The sequence below is a fragment of the Armigeres subalbatus genome, chromosome 2, assembly GCF_024139115.2.
Source record: "Armigeres subalbatus isolate Guangzhou_Male chromosome 2, GZ_Asu_2, whole genome shotgun sequence".
NCBI classification, from domain to species: Eukaryota; Metazoa; Arthropoda; class Insecta; order Diptera; family Culicidae; genus Armigeres; species Armigeres subalbatus.
The window spans coordinates 273,786,130-273,811,232 of NC_085140.1; the positions used below are offsets into that span (position 1 = coordinate 273,786,130).

Here is a 25,103-nt window from a genome sequence, read left to right on the forward strand (position 1 = left end):
CTTCCGCTTCCGATCCAAGCAATCATTGCAATATTCCTTTTGTCAACTTGCGGATCTTTCCGGGGACAGAATTTTGAGTCTCGTCCAAATTTTACAAAATCTCTAATTGATGGTAAGTGTTGCCAAAACCCATGAATGTGTAATCAAAAGATTACTAACTCAGCCACCACCTTTGACAGGACAGAATAAGTCTCACGGATTTGAGGCGACAATTTTTCGGACCAACGCTAGACGAAAGCATTCTATATGGGGTGGATGGTTTGATAGCTAATATCGGGCATGATGATGACGAACATAGAAAGGTGGATCGAACGTCCGCCAGAAAGGATTCTAAAGATGTATGTAACAATTTGTAAAGTAAATATGTTTGTTTCGACTCACATTTCTGATTGATTTTTTTAAATATATTTAATCTATTTAATCCATTACCGCTTAGCGTATGAAGGTTCATAAGCAAAAGGGGGTAATTTGAAAAAGCTGTTTTCTGCCATTTTTTTTCCATTTCTGGTACAGTATCTGTTGATGTGCGAAATTTCATACGTCTCACTCTGACAACTTCCAGAACTAGTTACATGGGCCTTCCCCAAGGTTCATGTTTAAGTCCCTTGCTTTATAATTTCTATGTTAAAGATATTGACAATTGTTTGGAAGGACAATGCACGCTTAGACAACTTGCAGATGATGCCGTGGTCTCTCTAAGAGGTCCATGTGCAGCTGTCTTGCAAGGACCATTGCAAAGTACCCTGGATAATCTGACTGTTTGGGCCAGACATTTAGGGATCGAGTTTTCACCGCAAAAAACTCAGTTGGTTGTGTTTACTAAGAAGCGGTATCCTGCTCAACTGAAACTCAAGCTGTTGAATGATGACATCAACCAATCTTTATCTTCTAAATACCTTGGGGTCGTGTTTGATTCCAAATGTACCTGGAAACTCCACATTGAGTATTTGATACAAAAATGCCGGAAAAGGATCAATTTTCTACGTTCTATCTCCGGAACATGGTGGGGTGCTCACCCGGAAGACCTCATCAAACTCTATAGAACGACTATTCTCTCTGTTTTAGAGTATGGCTCCTTCTGCTTCCTCTCAGCAGCGGATTGCCACCTGATCAAATTGGAACGAATTCAGTATCGTTGTTTGCGTATTGCCCTTGGCTGCATGCATTCAACGCATAACATGAGCCTGGAGGTGCTTGCTGGAGTCACTCCTTTAAAGCACCGTTACTGGGAGCTCTCACTTAGAATACTCATCAAATGTGGAACAAGTAACACACTTGTTCTAGATAACTTCGATAATATGCTTGAACTAACTTGTCGTTCAAGATTCCTGAGAGTTTATCTCAACTACATATCGTCAGATCTTTGTCTTCCGTGTTATAATCCCCCTCGAGTTCACTTCACCAACGACAGTTCCTCAATTGTATACGATCTGTCCATGAAACATGCTATTCAAGGAATACCAGATCATCTTCGAAAAATATCCATTCCCTCACTTTTTTCCGAAAAATATGAACATGTCAATTGCAACAACAGATATTTCACTGATGGTTCTCGCATCAACGGATCCACTGGCTTCGGTGTTTTCAATGTAACTTCAACCACCTTCCGAAAACTTCAGGAACCGTGTTCGGTTTATGTTGCTGAGCTGGCAGCAATTAACTTCGCTCTGGGGATAATTTCCAATCAGCCCGTAGACCATTATTTCATCTTCTCGGATAGTCTTAGTTCTATCGAGGCACTCCGGTCGATGAAACCTGTTAAGCACGCATCTTACTTTCTTACAAACATAAGAGAGCAGATGCGTGTTTTGGTCGAAAAATCATTCAAGATTACCTTTGTTTGGGTCCCATCTCACTGCTCAATCTACGGCAATGAGAAGGCAGACTCGCTGGCAAAGGTGGGCGCACAGGAAGGTGAGGTTTATGATAGACAATTCTCGAGCAACGAGTTTTTCCCATTAGTCCGTCAGAGTACTCTTCAAAGTTGGCAAAGGAATTGGACACACAATGAACTCGGACGGTGGCTATTTTCCATAGTTCCAAAAGTTTCTGGGCGAGCGTGGTTCAGAGGTGAGGACTTAAGTCGAGGCTTCATTCGCGTGATGTCGAGACTTATGTCCAATCACTATTCACTAAACGCACATCTGTACAGAATAAACGTTGTCGATAGCAACTTATGTAGGTGCGGAGCCGGTTATGATGACATCGATCACGTAGTTTGGTTCTGCTCGGAAAATGACGCCTCCAGAGAGCGACTATTGGATACCCTAGTGGCCCGAGGTAAACAACCCTTCAGGGAAATTCGAGGTGTTTTGGGGGATCGTGATGCGGTCTACATGCAGGCCATTTATAGTTTCATTTGTGATTCTGACATCAAAATCTATTTTTTTTCTGTCAAAGTTTTTTTTTGTACTGTCTCTGTCTCTATGTTCCGTAGATCTCCGTTACTCAGGCCATCCGGAAGACGCTCCCAGTAGAACCAATCCTCGAGCACGACGACACGCCACATCGTCCCTTACGCCAAATGCCCGGATGAGCAGCCGAAATTCCTTGATTCCGAATCCTAAGCCTCGTCCATCCTTAAATATTGTAAACTAACCTCGAGTCACCACGAGTACGCTGGCTCCTATCCCTCTCTTACTAACTGAAAAAATGACATTGATTGTATATATCACAAAGAAATATGGCTCCGTAAAGTGTTATACACGCCTGAGCCTACCAAATAAACGAACTTGGAAAAAAAAAAAAAATTCATACGTCTGATATCTCAGCTGCCAAGCAAAACTATCGCGTTCACATTTTCAATAGGAAGCAATAGGACACGAATCGATACATCGTCGAATGCAAATTGCGGATCATCCATAAAATACGTATCGCTTAGAGGGGGATGGAGTTTCCTGAAGTGTAACGATCCATACACATTTATTTTTTTTGACGTAAACTACGTCTAAGGGGAAGACTCGGATACAGGGTGACAAATGAAAATTTCCAAATTCGAGACCGTCACGAAATCATGTAAGATTTCAAACGTTAATAACTCCTTTATCTTTCAATGGATTTTCGAGATTTTATTATCAATCGAATCGGAAACTCTCCAGCAATTTTTAAAGCCCATTGGAACTATTGATTATCAATGTAAAAACATTGAAAATTCTAATTCTTTACCAACCCAGTAAAATTTCAGAGTTTCCTTACGACTGCCGTCTGGTGCCGTTGGTTCTTGCGCTTTACTTTTGTGCGGTGATTCGCACAAAAAGTACAACAATAGAACCAGAGCAATGACCGCGGTCGGAGCAAAAAAGTAGTGTTTATGAAAAAGTACTACAGATGCTGGACATGTTGATGTAAGCAAGAGGTGATCATTAAAATTGATTATCAACTATAAGCAAGATTATTTTACTATTTAGGCAGCACCCCTTTAAAATAACACTTCAAAAGTCACACGACAGTCGGAGAAAGTAAAGGCATCATCACCACTGCGAAATAATAAATTTGGGGTTTTTAAATGAAAATTTTAAATTGTCATATCCATCCATTTTCATATAGGGGGAAAGACGGCTTTGGCAGGTTTTGTTCTATTATTGGCAGGGGGTTTTTGTCGACCAAATTTTATGAAATTTGGCCACAATATGCTTTGATATGCAAAGAATGTTTAGGCCAAATTTGAGCCTAGTCAGTCATAAAAAACCCCCTTGCCAATAATAGAACAAAACCTGCCAAAGCCGTCATTCCCCCTATTGAATTACGCTAAATTTGTTCGAAACATAAATGAATTGGTGTGCAATCGATCATGATTTGCGGAAAAACTACACATTACACGAGGCAAAACGTTTACCAAAACGAACCTCGCTACCTCCCGACCCCATATATCCAACGATGGTTACTCGTGGAAGTGCAGATGACTCGTCGGCTTCTATTAATGCAAGTATCACGTCAACATATTCCTACCCATTCATTAATTGGTTCGCATTCGGACACGGGCGGCGCCGGTATTACTTAAATTTGGGTCACCCGTGTGTACACATTGAAGGTTATATTATTCTCAAATATCATCTGTTGGTTATCTTTGTAATTACATCTGGCCTGGCAGAAACAGAGTAACAACCGTGGCAGTCAATCGTGCTCATAAGATTAGTTAAAATTTTGAATTTTTCGCTCCCCTATGCTTAAACGGTGGCATCAGTTGTATTTATAGAACTTCCCTAATTTTTAGCAGATTTGGTTGTAATTTTACTTATCACCAAATCACCAAAAAGGGAGTGCGTCCGTAAATGAAATTCTACTCCGCAATAATTAGATTAACACCCCAGTCAACACAAAATCGTATATGATGCAACATAAGATGCTAAAGTGGAGGCGATATACGTACATATTGTATGGGGAAGTACCTATAAGGCCTCCACTTTAGCATTTTATGTGACATCATATAGGATCTTGTGTTGACTGGGATGATTTGTTTTATTCGGCCATTAGGCCTTTCTATGATGAGAGAGACAAAGGGAAGGTGTACTTGCGCATTGTTGTTGATCTACGTTGGCTAGCATGCTGCTCGATGAGGAGGGCCCTCCGACGGAAACCAGGTTGTTGAGGTCACTCACGGACCGATCAATGAGACGTTGGTGCTGGACGAAAGCGAGACCGAATCGGTGTTGAACGACGGCATGTCGTGAGGTGGTTTAGCGAAAGGTTCTTAAAGTGTTCGGCTGCACAAAAGGATGGTGGCACGACGCGGGGATACCACAATGAACGACCGCTAGGCTGCTCCCGTCGCTTTCAATCGTGAGGAGATTGCCGTATCCAGCCGGATCAATGGCTTCGTGCCAGTCGATGTCATCACCAAGTCGTTTCAAGATCTTCAAGCGATCCGTCTTCCGGCTTTGGTTCGGGGAACCCGAACTCCAGACCGTCCGACGAGCTTCGTTCGGATTTATTTGTTTTCCGCCGGATGTTGTCGTAGCTGGGAATGATAAGCAGTCCTCCGGAGATTGCACCCGAGGCCACAGGAAAAAGAAAAGGCCCGAGTACAGACGCGGCCCTGTTCCACGGGGAGATTAGTACACCATTATTGTCTCTCTCTCTTCCTATACGCTCCTATTCCTTTTCAATAGAACAATAGAAACAATTACCTTTTCAAATCTATGACGATTACAACGCGTCGAAACAACTGTTGATTTGTTTCCAGTCCTATCGCCAATTTTTCCTACTGCTGGCGGATTTCATCCAACCACGGAACACACACTATTCTTGGGAATTTATTCACTAGAAGCAAACTACTATTTTTTATATACAGACTTGATCGGCGCGCACTTCGACTATCTGTGGCGGTCGATTTGGAAGGAAGCGATCGGCGCCAATCTTTTTGCTTTTGTACCCTCTTTCGATAGCTTCGCACTTCTCAAAAGTTGGCAACAACTCCGCGGCGGTAACGGCAATTAGGCCTACCCCCGTTCGTAACGGGTGGGAGTCCCATCTCAACCACGGAGGGAAAGTTCAGTGGTAGTTCACATAATTTGTGTATGTGAAAAAATCTTGGAGGCTGTTTTGAGTGTTAGTGTGACAGTGTGAGTGAGCAGTTATGTGCTTACTGGCGTGGAGGTCCAAACATGGGGATGCTTGTTGAGGAGCTAACAAGTTGCTAATTGGAATCAACGGTTTCAAGCCGACGCCGAATGGAGTATCCTACTCCACTGGACTCGATCCTGGGCCAATAGCTTCCAGTCGCCCTGAACATTGAGCGACCTCTGATTCTCTACAATTGTCAAATATCATCTTCGCTTGACGTTCTCCCGGCATACGAACAACGTATCCAGCCTACCGTAGTCTGCCGTGTTGTATAAGCTTAGCAATATCCAGCCCTTTATACATCTGGTACAACTCGAGATTCATGCGACGCCACCAGATGCCGTTCTCCTGTTTACCGCCGAGTATTGTCCGCAGCACCTTGCGCTCAAACACTCCGAAAGCTCTCCGAACAGCCTCCTTTAACGTCCATGTTTCATGGTCGTATAAAGCCACCGGAAGAATCAGATTAGTACCTATACAGCGCAAATTTTGTCTCCATTTGCAGACTACGGGACTTAAGCTAATTACGAAGTCCGTAATAAGCCCTATTAGCAGCTGTAATACGCCTTTTCACCTCGCGGGTAACATCATTATCGCACGTCACTAATGATCCAAGATACACAGACTCTTCCACCACTTCAAATTTTTCATCATCCAGCACCATTTCGCTACCACCACCACTAATGAACCCACGTTGATTGCTAGCGACCATGTACTTCGTTTTGCTGGTATTGATCGTGAATCCAATCTTCGCTGTCTCCCTCTTAAGCGCATTTTACACCTCCCGTGAACGTGAACGTGAAAAAACTGTTTTTCTATAATAACTTCTTGATACATACTCAAAACGTGAGGGAATCATGTTCAAATGAAAGACAGATGCTGCATTTAGTAGTGAGATCTAATCTAATCTAATCTCATACTTGTGTAGCCAATACTTGAAAGCATCCTGGAAAATGACGGTTTCTGAATTCCGTCAATTTTCTTTTCATATGGCCAGGCCAACTACGCAGTATGTACCGCAGAGATGACTCCTAGATATTGAGCGACTTCAGGAATACCTTAAGTCACTCAATAGCTTGGAATCGAGGGGAAAGGAAGAAAGCGTGGACCTCCCGTACCAAACGCTTCCAATAATATATGTACCTAATATATAATAAAAATCGTGTACGTGTTTATGTATGATGTATATCTGTATGTGTGTATAAGAGTGTGTATGTGTGTTTATATGTGTACACTGAAAGACAAAAGTATACGTCATGTTTTAATAGAGTTTACTATGAAAACATGACGAACACTCACGTCCATAAGTGTATGTATGTATTTGTGTATATATGTGAATGTGTGTGTGTTTTTGTGTGGGTGCATGCGTGTTTAAATAAATTTACAGTTTTTCAAAACCTTACCTCTCCTCAATAATTCTGACGCTGAACATGTTTGAGCATTTACATAGGCTTGATCGCAATATTAGAAAGGGCATTGCCCTTGATAACAATCGATCAGCCCTAGCAAGCACGAACATGTGCACGTCTTCAGGATCTGCAGCACTTTTTTATACACTACACATTTGTTTCGACCGCGGTCACTGCACTGGTTCTATTGTTCTACTTTTAGGCGAATCTCCGCACAAAAGTAGAGCGCAAAAACCAACCGTATTGGAAGACGGTCGAAACGAGACTCGTCGATGCTGCATTTAGTAGTGAGATGCATAAAAACATGAAAAACAGCAATAATATCAGATTTATGAGCATTCCACGGTCATGCCTGTGAAATCATCGTGAAATCGTATCTGCGGTGAACTCACCGCAAGTGTAAACGCGACGGTGAACATGAACGTGGAACGTGGTGAATTAAAAAATACAAGGAGAATAGATTGATTTTGATTTGGAGTTCACATCGACCGAGAGTGTTTACTGTTCTCGTTGAATCGGTTTCGGGTTCCTGCTTTGTGTGTCGCTGTTGCCAATTTTAAAACTCGTAGGTATCGGTTTGGTCGGAAGGAAACTAACTCAGTACTTTCTCATAGATGAATAAATTGTGTTTCTTTTTTATTCTTCTTCTTCTTCTTCTTCTTCTTATTGGCATTACATCCCCACACTGGGACAGAGCCGCCTCACAGCTTAGTGTTCATTAAGCACTTCCACAGTTATTAACTGCGAGGTTTCTAAGCCAAGTTACCATTTTTGCATTCGTATATCATGAGGCTAACACGATGATACTTTTTATGCCCAGGGAAGTCGAGACAATTTCCAATCCGAAAATTGCCTAGACCGGCACCGGGAATCGAACCCAGCCACCCTCAGCATGGTATTGCTTTGTAGCCGCGCGTCTTACCGCACGGCTAAGGAGGGCCCCTTCTTTTTTATTATTTGGTAATATTATTTTTTTTTTTTTTCGATTTTATGGACGGCTACGCTACTTAAAATCGAAATAAAAATATACAGTCGATTTCTCAATAGTTCATTATTTTTTCTTTTCAAATATTTTTTATTTCAATACTTCAATCATTCGTATATTCTCATCGAAAAATTTATATTTTCATAGATAGATTACTTCATTCATAAAAAATAAATTAATTCTTTTTATTCTTCTCCTTCCTCTTTAATGGCTCTATATTACCACTGAATCTTGGCCTGTTTCTTTACTCAATGTTCCATTAACATTTCCACAGTTATTATTTGATGTTTCTATTTCTGTGCCCGTCAATTCCATGGATATGTGTCTTATGTGGCAAGTACAATAGATACGCTATGCCCAGTGAGTCGAGAATGCCCGAAAACCCAAAAAAAAAACTTATAGACCGCAACGAAAATCGAGAATACTCCGCCTTTGCTGACAAGGCTAACTAGAAACCATTGTATTTATTCATAATTTTATTTATTATTTTTTATTGCATGATTTATATTTGATGTAATAGTTAATTTATATTTTATTAAATTATATTAATTTATACGGGTCTCCAGTTAGCCTTGCGAGCAAAGGCGTAGGATTCCCAACCCAAATGGCGAGTTCGATTCTCGGTCCGGCCTAGAATGTTTGCGGGATGGAAACATTATCGGCTCTCTTCCAGTGTATAGTGTATCTATTTTACTTGCCACACAAGATACATACTTATGCGATTGACAGCTTTCAAATTATTACTCTAGAAATGCCAATAGAACACTAAGTTAAAGGTAAGCCAAGTTTCAGTGGAATGTAGAGCCAATGCACACTGGGAAAATCCGATTTCGAAGGAGGAAAAAAAATTTAACTTTTTTTACGAGCAATTTACAGAAGAAATCAAGGGCTTATTCGAAAGGGAATTTTCCAAGAAAATTCAGTGAGTGCTGTTTCATTGAACATGGAACACACGTATGTGAATATTGAGCATGTTTTGCACCAATATTTTTTTCACATTTTTTGTCATTTTATCTTCACTGTGGATCCATAGACATGCACTAAATATGGTAAAAGTTAGAAATTTAACGGATTAGGGGGTCAAATAGGCATCAAAGTGCATTTTATGTGGATTTTTCATGTATTCTGTAAAAATAAATAGTATTTACAGATAATGGTTGATATTAATGTCTAAAAATGTTGTACAGATATTGATAAATGTTTACGAAACAATAACTAAAGAACTAAATCATTTCGCAAATGTTTTGTTTTGGGATCTATTGGATAAAACACGATTTTTAAATACTTCTGAATAGAGCAGATGCCGAAAATTTCCAAACCATACCCGTTTGCACAACTTGACAAGTGTTATCATATTATTTGAGAGTCGATGTGGCAGTAGATAGGATGAGATCTGAAATATTCTTTTCTCATGCCTTTTCGCCCAAATTCCTCTATGAAATTATATAGCTCAATAATTGTGAGCTAAGAAATAATGGAGTAATATTAATTTAATGATAATTCGTCAATTATACTATGAAAATAACAAATATTCGTATGTTGCATTGAAAAAAAAAATATTCCAGGGGGGTTTTGAGGTCAAACAAGCTCAGAAGCTTATATTATATTGAAAATACATTCACATAAATGCGCTTTGATGATTATTTTACCCCAAAATCACTTTAATTTCCAACTTTTACCAACAAAATATGTATAGTGGTTTTGAGGATCCACAATGAAGAGGAAAACACAATTTCAGTACAATATTTTAAAGATAAAAGGACGAAAAATATGAATGGATATTGGAGTAAAACGAGCTCAATAACTACATACAGTAGTATCCCGCGTCTATAAAAAATCACTCACCGAATTTCTTTGAAAATTTCCTTTTGAATAAGCCCTCATTCTCCTCTGTGAGTCGTCCGTGAAAAAAGTTATCCTATTTTGTATAAAAAATATATTTAATGAGCTTTTAGACTTGTATGACCCCAAAGTCCCCTATAATTCAATACATTCAATGAAATATATGATTATTCGTTATTTTCATTATATCATTGGCAAATATCATTTAAATTAATAGTATTGTCAGTTTCGCTGGTAACAAAACGCGTCGATCACTTTTTATGCACCTTTAAAATCGTCGCCAGTATCTTTAATTTAAATCTGTGTTAATGCAAAGCCAAATCATTAAAACAAGCAAAAAAAAGTACTCAATTTCTGGAAATTATCTGATTATTGAAATCAAACAATTTTGTTCACAGTTGATCTGACAGATCTTATGGCCATGTTTGCTGGCGACGATTTCGGCGACAATTTGCTTTGCGACGATTTCAAATCATCGCGGCCGAAAAATTCAAATAAAATGCATTTTGACGCTCATTAAACACCAAAATCCCTTAAATTTTCAACTTTTACCAGCAAAATATATTTAGTGCCCTTAGTATTAGATTTTTGATTTATTAGTTTATTAATTTCTTTTTAATTTATTAATTTACTTTGCGCTTTAAAGCATAACTTTCCCATATAGATAGCAAATCATGTAAATATTGGACAGTTATGCTTGCAGCGGCAGTTTCGTAATTTATTATTTATTGATTATCACATCAATTTTTTTTATTAATCAATTTATTAATTTATTATTTCCTTAATTGATAAATTTATTAATTTGTTTATTTATCAATTGGTTAATTTAATAATTTATTAATATAAGTTTATAAACTTATTAATTATGAAATGTTTATTTATAATTTACCTATTTTATTTTTTATTATTTTATTATTTTTTATTGATTCAATAATTTATTAATTTATTCATTTCTTAATTTATTAATCTAAAAAAATATCCATTTATTAGTTTTTCAAATCAATAATTTTGTTTTTTGATCGATCGATTGTTCATTTTTTAATTTGTCAACTCAATAATTTAATATTATTAATTTATTTATTTATTCATTTGTTTATTCAAAGTCTTAGCTATATTAGTTATACATAAATGCTTGGCATACTTTTTCTGCTTTGCCTATTAGGCTACTGCTGAGTCATTTGATATGCTTCTGATATGCTTGTGCATCGTCTCTGTCGTTCACGGTGAACAGATTTTAAGAATGCTTTTGCCATTCGAACGTGAACGAGCTCCGTGGATTTTTTTTACCTGATTTACCAGAGACAGCTTCTCTCCTCTCTGATATATACGCTATATACGCTATATCCACCACAGCAACACAGGGAGAATGAAGAATCTAACAAGATGTGTAGATTGCCTCTCTGTCGTTTTCATCCTGGCTGTCTGTCCGCCCTTGTTTTTTGGTACACACATGCTCGTATGCTTTTTGCGTTATGACCGTCCACGAGGTACAAATATTACTAATAATTATTTTTCAGAATGTTTGTGATTAGGTATATGGTATCTGTTCCATTAATAATAAGATGCTCCTATATCAATAACATTCAGGAAACAGGAAATTTAGGCTCACTGCTAAAAAAATCACAAAAATTAGAAATAAAACAATTTGCGCACAGATTCTTTGTTTTCGAATGGTATTGATTTGGGTACATGGTATGAATTTAAGGAGCAGTTCCCCTATATGAATTTACTTAATAAAGGTGTTTATTTTAAAATCAGAAAACATGAATTCCGTGAAAACTCAAGAAAGTTATACCTTGTCAACCATTTATGTGAGTTATTTACATAATTTGGATAATGACTATCAACAAAATCTTAGCACAACAAAAATTATTAAATGCATATTAAGACTTTCAATAGTAAACACAACAATTATATACGATACGGATATACAATACGATATGTGATCAATTGAATTTTATACACGAAAACTTGAGCAAAAATTGGGATTTTTTTATTGGCGAACTCTGGTCAAATATTCAAACATTAATTAACACTATTCGAACAAATGAATAGTAAATTTAAAAAAAAATGAGATGAAGAAAAGTATTAAACAATTGTAAGTCAAAAGAGAAAGTCAAAAATTATATCTAGCAAAAGTGAAAAAATAAAATAAATAATTCCTCATCAAATCAAACTTGTCACTACATGTCAAAATCAATTGTTCAAATGGGATAGAAGTCACTAGATAGAAAATTAGAAGAAATTACTTCTTTTTTCGTAAATTCGTATTTTCTTAACTATAATTGCATAATTTAACATTATTGTATTAATGTATGGAACAGAATGAATCATGTGAATTACATGCTTCGTGGGTAGCTTTGCCAGAACTCCTCAAACTCGCTAGAGTTAAATAAAACCATCATCGTATCAGCGTATCACTCTGTTCAGTAGATTTGTTTCTTGCAACATTACAATACAAATTGTTTTATTTTTCAATTGCATTATAAATTTATTTATCAAATATTATTTCATTCAACGAATATTTGATAAATTATTATTTATACATTTCGAAGAAAATCATTAAAAATATAGGCCAACATTCTTGTACATAGAAGAATCTAGCAATTCTGTATGGCCCAATTTGTGTATACATTTTGTAATGATCCTGTACAGAATTATATAGATAATTTAACAAAATGTGTTGTTCTTTTCTTTGATGCATCACCACCACCATGTACCAGTCGAAAGATAATATTTGGATTCAGGTCAATTGACCACCGGAACTTGTTAATTCAACTTTGAACGGTGCAAAATGTATACATTTGGTAGCAAAGTTGAAAATTTGCCATTCAGAAATCATTAAGTTTATGTACCTACTGACTTTTCATAACAAAATTCCCGAACATTTATACGAAAAGATGATTAAAATTAAACAACTTGATTAACATCGTTCCTTATATTACCCACTCAAATAATTCATATACATATATGCGACAATATGTTTCAGCCATTTGGCCAAAAGTCATTAGACCGAATGGTCATTAGGCCGAACGGTTATTAGGCCGAACGGTCATTAGGCCGAATGGCCATTAGGCCGAATTAGTAGAAAGGAGCGAAAAGTGAAAAATGAGAAGTTCTTTCTCCACCTTACCCCTTCTTCCTTCTCCCTTCTTCGTTCTCCCTTCGTGAATCTTTCTTCATCTATCTGTCTTCTTCCTTTTTCATTCTTCCTTCTTCCTTCTTCCCTCTTCCTTCTTCCTTATTCCTTCTTCCTTCTTCCTTCTTTCTTCTTCCTTCTTTCTTCTTCCTTCTTCCTTCTTCCTTATTCCTCCTCCCATCTTACTTCTTCCTTTTTCCTCCTTTCTTCTTCATTTTTCCTTCTTCCTTCTTCCTTCTTCCTTCTTCCTTCTTCCTTCTTCCTTCTTCCTTCTTCCTTCTTCCTTCTTCCTTCTTCCTTCTTCCTTCTTCCTTCTTCCTTCTTCCTTCTTCCTTCTTCCTTCTTCCTTCTTCCTTCTTCCTTCTTCCTTCTTCCTTCTTCCTTCTTCCTTCTTCCTTCTTCCTTCTTCCTTCTTCCTGCTTTCTTCTTCATTCTTCCCTCTTTCTTCTTCCTTCGTCCTTCTTCCTTCTTTCTTCTTTCTTCTTCCTTCTTCCTTCTTCCTTCTTCTTTCTTCCTTCTTCATTCTTCATTCTTCCTTCTTCATTCTTCCTTCTTCCTTATTCCTTCTTCCTTCTTCTCCATTCTACTTCTTCCTCACTTCGCACTACTCACATCTCACTCCCTAGTTCTCATTCGGCCTAATGACCCAGCATCCGTGCATACATAAAAACATGAGTGACATCACTGAAACTTAGCATGGTGAAGTATAGGAAATTAAATTTAAAATACTTCCAAAAAAATGAAAAACATTTTAATTAAAAACTAATTAACTTTTGGTAGTAGAAATTTAATAATCTACTGAATAAGCACTTTTACATGAAATTTTGTAATTTTCATATTATTATGTTTATTGTGCAGCTTATTAAGAGTCTAATCCAGTATACCAAATAGTTTTTAATTAAATATTATTTTGAATTTGAAAATGCATTTTCAATTTTATTTCCTATAGGGACACGGCAGGTATTTCCGTCCATCGTCATAGGGGCTAAAACCAACGAAAGCAACATACATTTGCTAGAACTAAGCATATGCGGTATTTCGAAAAATTTCGTTTCAGGTGGTTCGAAACGAAATTCCGCGGAATTTCGCGGAATTTGAGCATGGCGAAATCTGATTTCTCGATTTCGTTTCGTTTCGAAAAATTACAAAAATTTCGCTAGAAAAAACTAGCTTCAAACGAAATTTAACGGAATTCCGCGGAATTTCGAAACAAATTTCAACTTTAACCAGACTTTATATTATCAAAAATTTTGGCTGCGCTGCTGAACTATATCGTAAAGTTGTTTTCAAAACTTTAGGTTACACAAATTTTTCTATTAACGCTTACTACATAACCCCATTCTTACTAGACAAATACGTATGTAGTTTTCTTCTATAAAACGTCTTCAGTGTTTCCAAGATTCAAATTCAAATTATGTGATATTTTTTTTACTATTTGCACAATATGAATGCGGAATCGATCGTGGGAATGCAGTGAATGAAAAAATCTACCTCGCGTAGCAGAAATTTGTTTAACCAGTGTGCAATCTATCGTGTTGACGCTGATCACGCCAGCTAGTGTGAGAGAACGCGAAGTGATAAAACTAATGTCTGCACCGAAGAGCACAAAATTATTTAGTGCGGAATCGATCGTGTTGTAGAAGCTTCTTAAACGAAGTACATTGATCTTGCGTTAGATATGGGTCTGTGAAATTCATTCTGAAATACATAACTTTATGCATTTTAGAAAGGTGCACAGGATTCTTCTAGTGAGCAAATGTATGCTACAGTCAAACCTCCATGAGTCGATGTTCTATGACTCGATATCGACTCATGGAGGCAAATTATGCCATATTAAAAATTGTTTTCTTGGTTACTGTGATGGTCCTTGAAACAGTTTTCCAAGGATTTTCTACTCCACATCTCGATATTTCTATGAGTCGATGGTCCCTTCAATATCAACTTATGGAGGTTTGACTGTATATGGAAAGGAAAGGTATTCTACCAGGATTTGCGTAAAAAATGTTTCATGTGCCGAGCGGAAGGTCACCGGAAGGATGCGTGTCCATAAAGAACAAAAATGAGCGATCAAAAGGGACGATCAATCGGAAAAAAGAGGCGAATATGGCAACGGAAATCATATTCCGGTGTCGTTATCGGATTTGATGCAGCAACCCGTCAAACATCATCGGATGCAGCGCAGAACGACGTAATTGAAAAGGCTGAGGAAGAAGTGATTGGATGGGATACCGATTCAACTGAACGGATGAAACCATTTGAAATTCCAGATTTAATGGTGGAGCGCGAAAAACTAGCAGAATCTATGACATTCAAGAATAATACAGATCGGATCTGGTTCGTGAAGAAAGGAATCATGGGCTACACGGACTCCTACAGAAAAATTAGAGAGGAAGAGGATAAAAAGCAACTAGCGCAGTCTACGAGTCAGCGACGGGATCGTTTGGTTACTGAAGGATCAATGGACCAATCCGCACAAAAGAAGACCTCACGCAGAAATTTTTCTGAAACTTCTTCGGTATAATTAGCTCTATTATTTCTTATGTTTTCGGCTCCGTAGAGTTTATTATTTAACATCCGAGCCTCATAAATAAACAGATTGGTAAAAATGTATGCTATATATATGTAGACGAAGAATAAGAAGGAAATGGCAATAGTAATATCAATTCTCTATCTGCGTATACGTTTGGCAGATGTGGATACATAACTGCGTATCCCACTAAATAAAAAAATAAATCTAAGCATTAATTTCCTAAGCACGATACTATAAAACCAGGCTGACAAGACAATATGAATAGAGGTGTGCGTCGGACCGAAAATCGTCGGCGGCGGCGTTTGTCAGAGTTTTGGTCAGCGGCGGCGGCGTGAATCAGCGTTTGTTTTTTAAATTTTTTTTTCTGCATTTTTACAGGATGTTTTTAAAACTTCAAGGGTAGAATCTTTTGCATTTCGTCGGAAAAATCTGATGAATTTCTCTCGAAAATTCTCTGAGCTTCTCCAAAATAGTAATTTGAAAATTATTTTCGGACTTTCCATGGCAACAACTTTGAAGTTTTGATAATTCTTCGGAATTTCCAAGGAAGCACTTTGGAATTTCCAAGGAAAATTGTTAGAGTTGCCACAGGAAAATGTTCGGAAAATCCACGGAAAGTTTCTGTTGAGTATTCTTCAAAATATACACAGAAAATTCTTCAGATTTTCCGCTGGAGATTGTCAAAAATGTGGACATCAACAAAACAAAATTTCAACAGCGAATTGATCATAATTTTTATAAGAATATCATTGGAATTTGCACGGGATTATTTTCAAATTTTCTTTGGAAAATTCTTCGGAATTTCCAAGGTGAATTTTATGGAATCTAAACCAAAATTATTCAGAGCTCCAACGTGATTTTTTTTTATAATTTTAACGGGAAACTGTTTGGTATTTCAACGAAAAAAAATCGGATTTTTGAAGGTATTTCTTTGGATTTCTACAGGAAATTTGTTGTATTGTAGAAACTCGTCGGAAAAATTCAAAACAAAATTATTAAAAAGAAGAAGGAAACCGAAAATCATTTGGCGAAAGCCATTAAGCCGTATAATACGTTAAGTCAAAAATCATCCAGCAGAATTGTATTTGATCGAAATGAACGTTTGGGCAAAACGGTTATACAACGAAAACCAGTTTGGCCAGAAATTTCATTTGGTCAAAGCACTCTTCCCCAATACGTCATTTGGCTGATATGGTCGTTTGGCTGAATAGGTTATAAAACCGAAAAGGTCGTTATGCCGAAATGGATGTTTGACAGAAAAGGTCATTTGGTCAAAAATGTTGCTTACTGTACGGTAATATGGTCAAAAATATCCAACAGTTTTTTTTAGCTGAAAATGTCATTTTGCCGAAATGGTAGTTTGTCCGAAAAAGACATTTGGTGGAAATGGTCGTTTGGCAGAAAAAATCCTTTGGCCCGAAAATGTCCTTTCTGCAAAACAAACATTTCAGGAAAACAGCATAGTAATTTTAGACTAGATGTTCAGCCAAATGTAGTAAATTAGGCCAACCAACTTTCGGACTTACCAACAAACCACTCAAGCTCTAGCTGGAATAAGGGCGAATGTCACAAGAGAGGATTCTCTTCACCGACTTCCCCTCTTTTGAATAAAAGTGGCAAGCAGCGGATTTCTTTGAAGTTTATTACCTCAGAAAACTAGAAAACAATGAGAACTTGCATTCTGAGGTTATATACCACAAAAAAATCTTCTGCTTGTTACTTTTATTTAAAAGAGGGGTAGCCGACAAAAAGAATTCTCTCTTGCGGCATTCGCCCTTTTGCCAGATAGAGCTTGAATTTTAGCTATACAGTCGACTCTCTACATCTCGATGTTCTATATATAGATATCTCTTCCTATGTCGATAGTTTTCTCGGTCCCTCCAATCTACATACATTCGGGCCTTCTACATCTCGATAACCTACATATTGTTACTTTTCAGGGACGCACCTTAAGGGCACCGGCTAATATGAGCTTGAACTCTCAATTCCCAGAGTCGGCTACTTTCGAGGGGCTAATCAAGGTATTAATGGCGAAGTACACTACTTACAATCAACATTTGGTTTTTATTCAAGTGTAGGTGTAACTTACAGAATAGTTTGGTGTATGTGTGTGGAGCCGGCCGGCTAAAACTGCGTCGTTTACCACGAATCGACTTGGGCAAAGTTGGGTTGAGTTGGTTCATGGGTTGCGGCTGGGTCTAACGTGCGGGGTAACTAGCGTCCGGAGGCTTTGGACGGTATGTTCAGCTGGTCGAGAGACACTCGGTGAAGCTGACTTCAAGGGTTCGACGTAACGGGGGTTCGAAAAGCCTTCCGATGTGTGTCACACGGTTGTCTGTAACCCGGATTCGTTCTCTATACGGGCTTCACTTCCGTAAACAACTAGGAAGGCTTAGTTAGAAGTGCTCGATTCCTTGGACCTTGACTCGGCGTCCGTTTCAGGTTACGGTTAATGGGTCCTGATTAATGAGAGCATTTCAAATAGGTTAGGGTATCGCTGGGCTACTGGAATATGGGATTTGTACGGCATAATTAAGTGCTCTGCTAGCATACCTGATTTGATATGGATTTTTCTCGCAGGTCAATTTTTTCCACTCTCAAATACGTGCGTATTATAGCTCACAGCACAAACTGTATAAATAAACTTTTAGCTCTACTACGTATTGCTTGATCGGCGTACGATGTGGAAAAGAGCGCTATCATCGTACAGTACCCAGTAGCTTACCCTTTCTTTACGAAATTCCCTTTTGCTCAAGGTCCTATTCCCAACTCGCGACAAGACGTGTTCTGTCCTCTGCAGCAGTTTTTCTATGGTTTATGTAGTGTTCATGTTATACAAACTCATGTTATTTTTAGGCTACTAGACCATCTTTGAACAATAACAGTCACATAAGCGCTTTAAGGTTCCCCCAAACACACGCGACGCGAAAGTCGTAACGCGATTCCATCGCTTGGCGACAGCGATTCTGTCGCCGTTGGTATGGAAGGGTAAACAGAATATTGGCTGCAGCGACCCAACGATAGAATTGCGGTGACTAGTTATCATCGTCGCAGCGATGAAATCGCTTAGGTTTGGGGGAGCCTTTATTATCCTCCAATGTTTGTTGGGCATTCTTGCATTCGACAAAATGGCTTTCTGCCAAACGATTCTTCTCCGTTCAAAAAATCAATTTCAACGATAATTTTTTGGATTTCAACAAGAAATCCTTTGAAATTTACATTCGAAGTTTATCTTACTTTTCATGGTGGAATTTCCGAAATTTCAACGAAAAATTGTATGGAATATTTAAGGATATCATTGGTATATCATTGAACCTTCGGATTTTCCACGGAAAACTCTGCGGATTTCTTCAATTTTAAATCGGCGTGGAAAATGATACACCACCGGCGTGACAAATTTTAAACGGTGGCGCGCCGATGTAAAAATGTCGGCGGGGGCGGCGTGCCAAAAACTATCGGCCGCGGCGGCACACACCTCTAAATATGAAGTATGCTTCAGCATAATTATGTACATAACCTTAAGTGAACTAAGGTTTTAAACGAAATTTGAATCCCTATATGAAAAATCCCACAATTTCTATATTTTTAGCGGCACAAATGCTGGGGTATTATTGCCTTATCGCCAATGTTATATGCGGCGAGAATGCGGCGATTCATCACAGACTGCCTCTTCTGTTATTATAACTCTAAAAATAGTTATTTGACTTCGAAAAAGTTAAATCAGAATTGCGAATTGCGAAATCAAAATTCCGCGGAAAAAATTTTAAAATTTCGTTTTGTTTCGAAAAATTTCGAAATAAATGAAATAAAGTCTCGAAAGTAAATCTATATTTCGTTTCGTTTCGATCTGAATCAACATAGACATTTTAAATTTCGTTTCGTTTCGTTTCGTTAGGAAAAAGTGTGTTATCGCATACCCTTAGCTAGAACTCCACTATAGCAGAACGTTTCTCCTGAGCTTACGATTTGGTACGTATGAGTTTTACAAGAAAGCGTCTCTTTTATTGGTTTTCGAGACTATGACGAACAGACGAAAATACCTGCCGTCTCCCTATATTCCGTGTTTCCTATATATTCTCTAAACTTTTTTTCCAAATATCGCATCGGAGCTTCGTCTGCCCGGATAGGAGCACAGTCATCTTTTGGGCGAATTTGGCCAGTTTTAACTACCCGAAATTCATTTTGGAGTGGTATGCTGGCAACAAGTTCGATTTTTCCACAAACTAATGAATCCTCCGAATTGCTTCCGACTAATCGAAAAATAATGAGAAATTTCAAAGCAGCACATTGTGACGGAAAGCCGGACAAAGCCTCATTTTTTTTTAATTCCATGAATATTTTTTTTAATTTAACATATATATTGAATGAGCTAGTTCCAAAATTTTGTGATTGTTGCTGGAAAATTAAATTTTTGGTGTCTTGTTGAATTTCATTCCGTAAAGTGTCTCCCGAACAAATATGTATGGGAAAATGAAATTTGGCTGAAAGATTCGAAAATATCTGGTATATTATGTATTAAAATCTATTTTTTGTTTACTTTCCGGTGGTTAGTGTGGTGAATTGCGCATAGCTGCGCCAAAGCGGGAAATTGACTGGTGCAATGTTAGAATGAGGACGCTGTCTTTGTTCTAGATCCTAGGGCCTGGACTTGCGGAAGCCTTTGGATAACATAAAGTATGCTGGGTAACCATTTTAACCTTATAAATGAATACAACGTTTCAAAAGTACTCTGTGGTTAAATTTTGAACGCAATGTCAGGTTTATATTTGTTTATAAAATGAATCTACAAAGACTACGTAGCCTTTTTAAGCCGAAATAGCAATATGGGAACATCATTTAATCACGTAACGCTTATATAATAGAGGGGCGGTTGCGAAATTCTCAAATGTTTCAAATAAAAAGTGTGTCATAAGGGAGAGCGGAAGTTGAAAGAATCAAGTTTTATTATATACTGCTAGTCGAACTTGCGCGATCTTGATCGGGTTGTTTGTTTTTTAGAGTCCTAACTGTCAATCGATAAGTTGATTTTGGTCCAAGCTTGATGGTTTCCTTAAGAACCATCTTATGCATCTTCTCCAGCCGCAAAAAGCGCTGCATAACATTTTCCACGCCGATATATCTATTTAAAATCAAGTATTCTCCAAACAATTATGAACAGAACGCTCATTACCGAACATCTGTGCAATAAGTAGTTATCATGCTTTCACTATATTACTTTTTACGCCACCCTCATTATTGATTGGAACGCATTCACAGCAGCTGATCGAAAATTTGTTAAACAAACAAGACTGTTTGTTCCATCCGTCTAGCTAGATAGAGAGTGCGGCAGTCGCGACCGTATGTCGTCTAAGACCTTCACCAAGAGTTTATTATGATGGAGGGGCCAAATCGACGACGCGCACTGAGGCTGTAATAGTTGCCCAACATCAGCACAAAAAAATCCCCCGCCGCCGTGCCAAACAGTGAACCCCAAAACGCTACCACAATTCCACAAAGAAAAGAGTTCTGGTGGGGATTGCCGGGAGGTAGGTATCTACGCTGATCGAAAATGGTTATTGGATGCTTCCACAATCGAATGGAAACGACGAGCAACGCCTTGTCGCTCATCGTCGCTGGTCTGTCAAGGCGAAGGATGTTGTTGTTTGTTTGGGTATGTATCCATAATATCGTGGAGTATGTAGTTTGGAGAAGAACCAGCCAGTCAGCCAGCCAGCAGTCTGGAGCCAGTCTGATGATGACTAGCCAGTCCTGAGGGCGCGAATCTCATCTAAATCAATCACACGGCAGTGAGTCTCGACCTTGGTGGAGATGTAGGGGAGAACCGATGATAAGAACGCCACGGCGCGACAGCTTCGACGGTACTACGTATTACGTAAACAATTCCATTCAATCTTATCGTTATGGGATAAAATTGTTCAATATTGTTTGCATTGTTTTTCGAAAAAATGGAACACAATTTGATACAGAACTATAAGAACCTATACATCATTATTTGCTCCATTGTTAAAGTATACACATTGAGAGCCATTGATTGAATAATAAAACTAGTTAAGTAAGATAGGTGTGAGTATAATTGTTAGTTCCACAGATTTCTCGTTGAAATGTCCGAAAGGCATTGAGTTCTAGCGATAAAATGATGCACCATGATGGTCGCCTTATTGGGATATCCGAATAAACCATTTGGTCAACGCTTACCTACCTATACCTGTGATGGTACAAAACTCCGTGTTGTCTGGAGCAAAACCGAATGTAATGTCTTGTTCCAGGGCGCTCGTGTTTGGGCTACCTGTCTTCCTGCTGCACGCCGGCGGCACGCGCATATTCCTCGATTGAACCTCTTCCAGGTTCTATGCTAAACATTAGAGCCCTATAAGAAGAGTAACGTCAAGTGTTACGTTTGACAGGTCTCCTGCTCGTTTGGAATGCGCATTTGTATGAAACTGACAGGCGATTCTGTTCCAATTCTGACACTTGACGACACTGTTATTATAGTCACTGTACTAAACATGACTTTGACTGGTCTTTACTGGTATGTACTTTATCTTCGACGCATTCACCACCAGAGCTCATTCACGCTGCAGCGCTTATGGGACAGATCTCGGCGAGTTTTACCAAACTACCAAAAAATAGGAAAACTGAAAAGGGTGCCACCCTTCAAAGTGGCCTGCTGCGATCATATGATACTCAAACATGTTATGAAAATATACAATTTTCATGATTTCATAAGTAGTTATTGCTTCTATTGCTGCCTTGAAACTTAGTGTTCAGTAAGCACTTCCACAGTTATTAACTTTGAGATTTCCCAGGCAAGTTACCATTTTTGCATTCGGTTAACAAGAATCTAAAAAAAGAGAATAAACTGAGCAAGTAAGAAGCACAATTAATTCGATCGATGACGAAGCACTGTGCATTAGAACGGCATTCACAATTTAAAAAAAAAAAACACCCACCCTGTATAAGATTCACACGAGTTTGCTTATAGCCAAAATTAAATTTTATTCAACTCGAGTCAACGTTTAATATTATCACCCCGATAGCACAGCGTGGAACCGTCCGGTAGGGTCACGAAAACGACCTCGGTGGCCATATCCGGAGGCAGGTCCGCTGCGGTGATTGTTCCATCCACAGAGCTACCCTTCAGCCGCTGCACGTCCACCACTCGTAGGTCCGTCTGGAGAACGTCGTACGTTTTTGCGCCATCGTCGAACTCGTTCACTTTGACGAAGGCCCATCTGGATCGTATCTGTTTGGGCCGCCGGGCGCTCGAGGAGTTTTTCGCAGGCGGTGACGACAGGGACCGCTGCCGGGAGTGGCGCGACAATCTGGGGGTGTGGCGTCCACGTGTCGGTGGCGTTGAAGGACTGGTTTTGTCTCGTAGATAAAACTGTTGGCCAGCTCTTTTTCAGCTTCTCGAGAACTGCGGTGGAAGAAAAGGGAAAGTTCGATGAAGTGTTCTGTATGATTAAGTTTGTATTTCGAAGGGTTGAAGGAATACTTTTACTACTTCCGTTAGAGGAGGGTTTGGTTTTGCTGCTCTGCTCGGATGATGAGAAAAGTTTGTCGGTGCGGGATAGTTTCGAGGGCTCCTTCAAGGACGGTGATGAATTTATTGCACTATAAGGGAAATTGAATAGAGTTGAATAATAATGTATTCAATGATTTATTCCTATTTGTGTATATAGCTAAGCAATCAATAACTCATGCAAATCTATGAAAAAATAAATAAATTAACAAACGTAGGACTGCAAACATGAGCAATACTGTAAAGTGCTGTACAAAATCATGAAATACACCAGAAAGTTATACCAAAACCACAGTGAAGATCAGTGTTGTAAAATGTCATTTGCATTCATTTGTATAATTTTCCAAGAACTTTTTCCAGAAGGTAGCTATCAATTCATTATGTATGACGAACTTATAGCGCCTAAATGTGCCTACAACTTTGTCTAACAAGACATTGCTGTAAATATGTAACCTGGGGCGTGGGAGGCAAAATGTCATTCAAATGACATTATGTCAAATGACACGTGACATTTTGGAGAGTTTTCACTCTCCAGCCTCAGATGTTATATTTAGAACAATGTACCCTTGGACAAAATTATAGTTCTATCCAAGCTTTATGAGTACATCTAAAATTATGGAATAAATTTGACTTCCAAAGAAAGTTATGAACAAATTAGTCAAATGACATGCAGATGACATTTTACAAGCCTGGTGAAGATTTACAGTGGTTTCATACTTTTTTACTACTTTAAACTTTTAAATAAAAAATGTTGAAGAGAGGAGATAGAGAGCTTTTTTATAATCTCCACCTTCAAGCTAACTCCAGTCTACTCCGAAGAGTGGTTTAATTGTCTATGAAAGCTTGCAAGTGTCATAATACCAGTCACCGAATTTCATGGAAAATATCAGAGAAGGCATATTTTGCCCGTTCTAATATCTAATTTTCGATTACCCAATCAATTATACAAGAAAGGTGCCAACACCAATAAGGCAATTAATGTTTTCATTTTTCATTCCGAACCTATAAACGATCATAATAAAAGAGAACTCACTTTTTATTTTTCGAAACATTTTCTTCTTTAGATGATTCTTCACAGCTCTTCGATTTCGCAGAAAGGGCGGACTCAAACTCTTCTGTGTTACTGGATAGTGAGCTCCGTTTCTGTTCTTTCATTTCTTCACTTGAAAGCACTTGATAATCCTGAAGCTGTTTACTGCTAGGTGAAGTTTTAGCAATGGCATTTTCATCAGCCCAACAATGGCATTCTGATGTAGAAACTTTTCTTTTCGGTCGAACTTGATCCGATGACAAAGAACTTTTTCTTTCAGATTTGATATTTAGTATTGATGGCTTTCCTTTCTGTTCATTTGAATTTGAAAGCTGACATAAATTGTATTAAATTAAAAAATTGATAGGTTGAACACTGCACAAAAGAGAAGAGTGCAACATATGTAAGACACTCACTTTCCTCCTGTATCTATTTTGCTTTTTTGAAATGGCACTTTCCGAATGCGCTAGTTCATTTAGGTCTCGACAAGACTGATAAAGATTGAAATCACTAACCACGCTGTCACTGCGTTCTCTACTTGTCTGTGAATATGTCGGATCAGTGTCGAAATGTTGTCTCCAACTGAAAAAATCCCTCAAACATTCAACCCCGTAGAGCAAACTTTCATCCAAAGTTGGTCCGAAGAACTGACGCCTCAAATCCGTGAGACTAATTTGATCCTGGCAATTGAAGGCAGTCTAGAAACAACCATTTTGTATATTCAACTGTAACACTTACCATCTGAATGAATTTGGAATGAAAAATTCGACTTTATAATGCCAAAATAAAACTCTACAAAAATAGTGACAGTAAAAGAGTTGCTTACTTGGATAACATTTATTTAAGTTTTATTTTAAGCCTCCATTTTCTGCGAACTAAAAGATAAACTATAAGATGGTACCTACTACGAAACTGCTACCAAAGACTACGGTCAACACTTTTATACCCAGGGAAGTCGAGGCAATTTCCAAACCGAAAATTGCCTAGACCGGCACTGGGAATGGAAACCAGCAACCCTCAGCATGGTCTTGCTTCATAGCCGCGCATCTTACCGCTAGGCTAAGGAGGGCCCCGCAGTGATTAG

General features: G+C 38.2%; 1 protein-coding gene across 1 annotated transcript; it reads right to left on the bottom strand.

The window, feature by feature from the left end:
* Positions 1 to 22,237: 22,237 nt before the first annotated feature.
* LOC134216363 (uncharacterized) lies at positions 22,238 to 24,877 on the bottom strand. Its single transcript, XM_062695269.1, has 6 exons — positions 24,758 to 24,877; positions 24,436 to 24,699; positions 24,023 to 24,351; positions 22,963 to 23,081; positions 22,418 to 22,884; positions 22,238 to 22,308 (listed from the first exon to the last, which is right to left on the bottom strand). The coding sequence occupies exons 1-5, from the start codon at positions 24,758 to 24,760 to the stop codon at positions 22,598 to 22,600; spliced, it is 1,002 nt and encodes a 333-aa protein (XP_062551253.1). The 5' UTR covers positions 24,761 to 24,877; the 3' UTR covers positions 22,238 to 22,308; positions 22,418 to 22,597.
* Positions 24,878 to 25,103: the final 226 nt, after the last annotated feature.

Bases quoted from the DNA above. Each gene is read 5' to 3' on its own strand.
- LOC134216363 (XM_062695269.1), bottom strand. The intron at 24,352-24,435 runs GTGAGTGTCTTA...AATTTATGTCAG, and splicing joins AAAATAGATACAGGAGGAAA to CTTTCAAATTCAAATGAACA. The intron at 23,082-24,022 runs GTGAGTTCTCTT...TTTCCCTTATAG, and splicing joins AATGTTTCGAAAAATAAAAA to TGCAATAAATTCATCACCGT.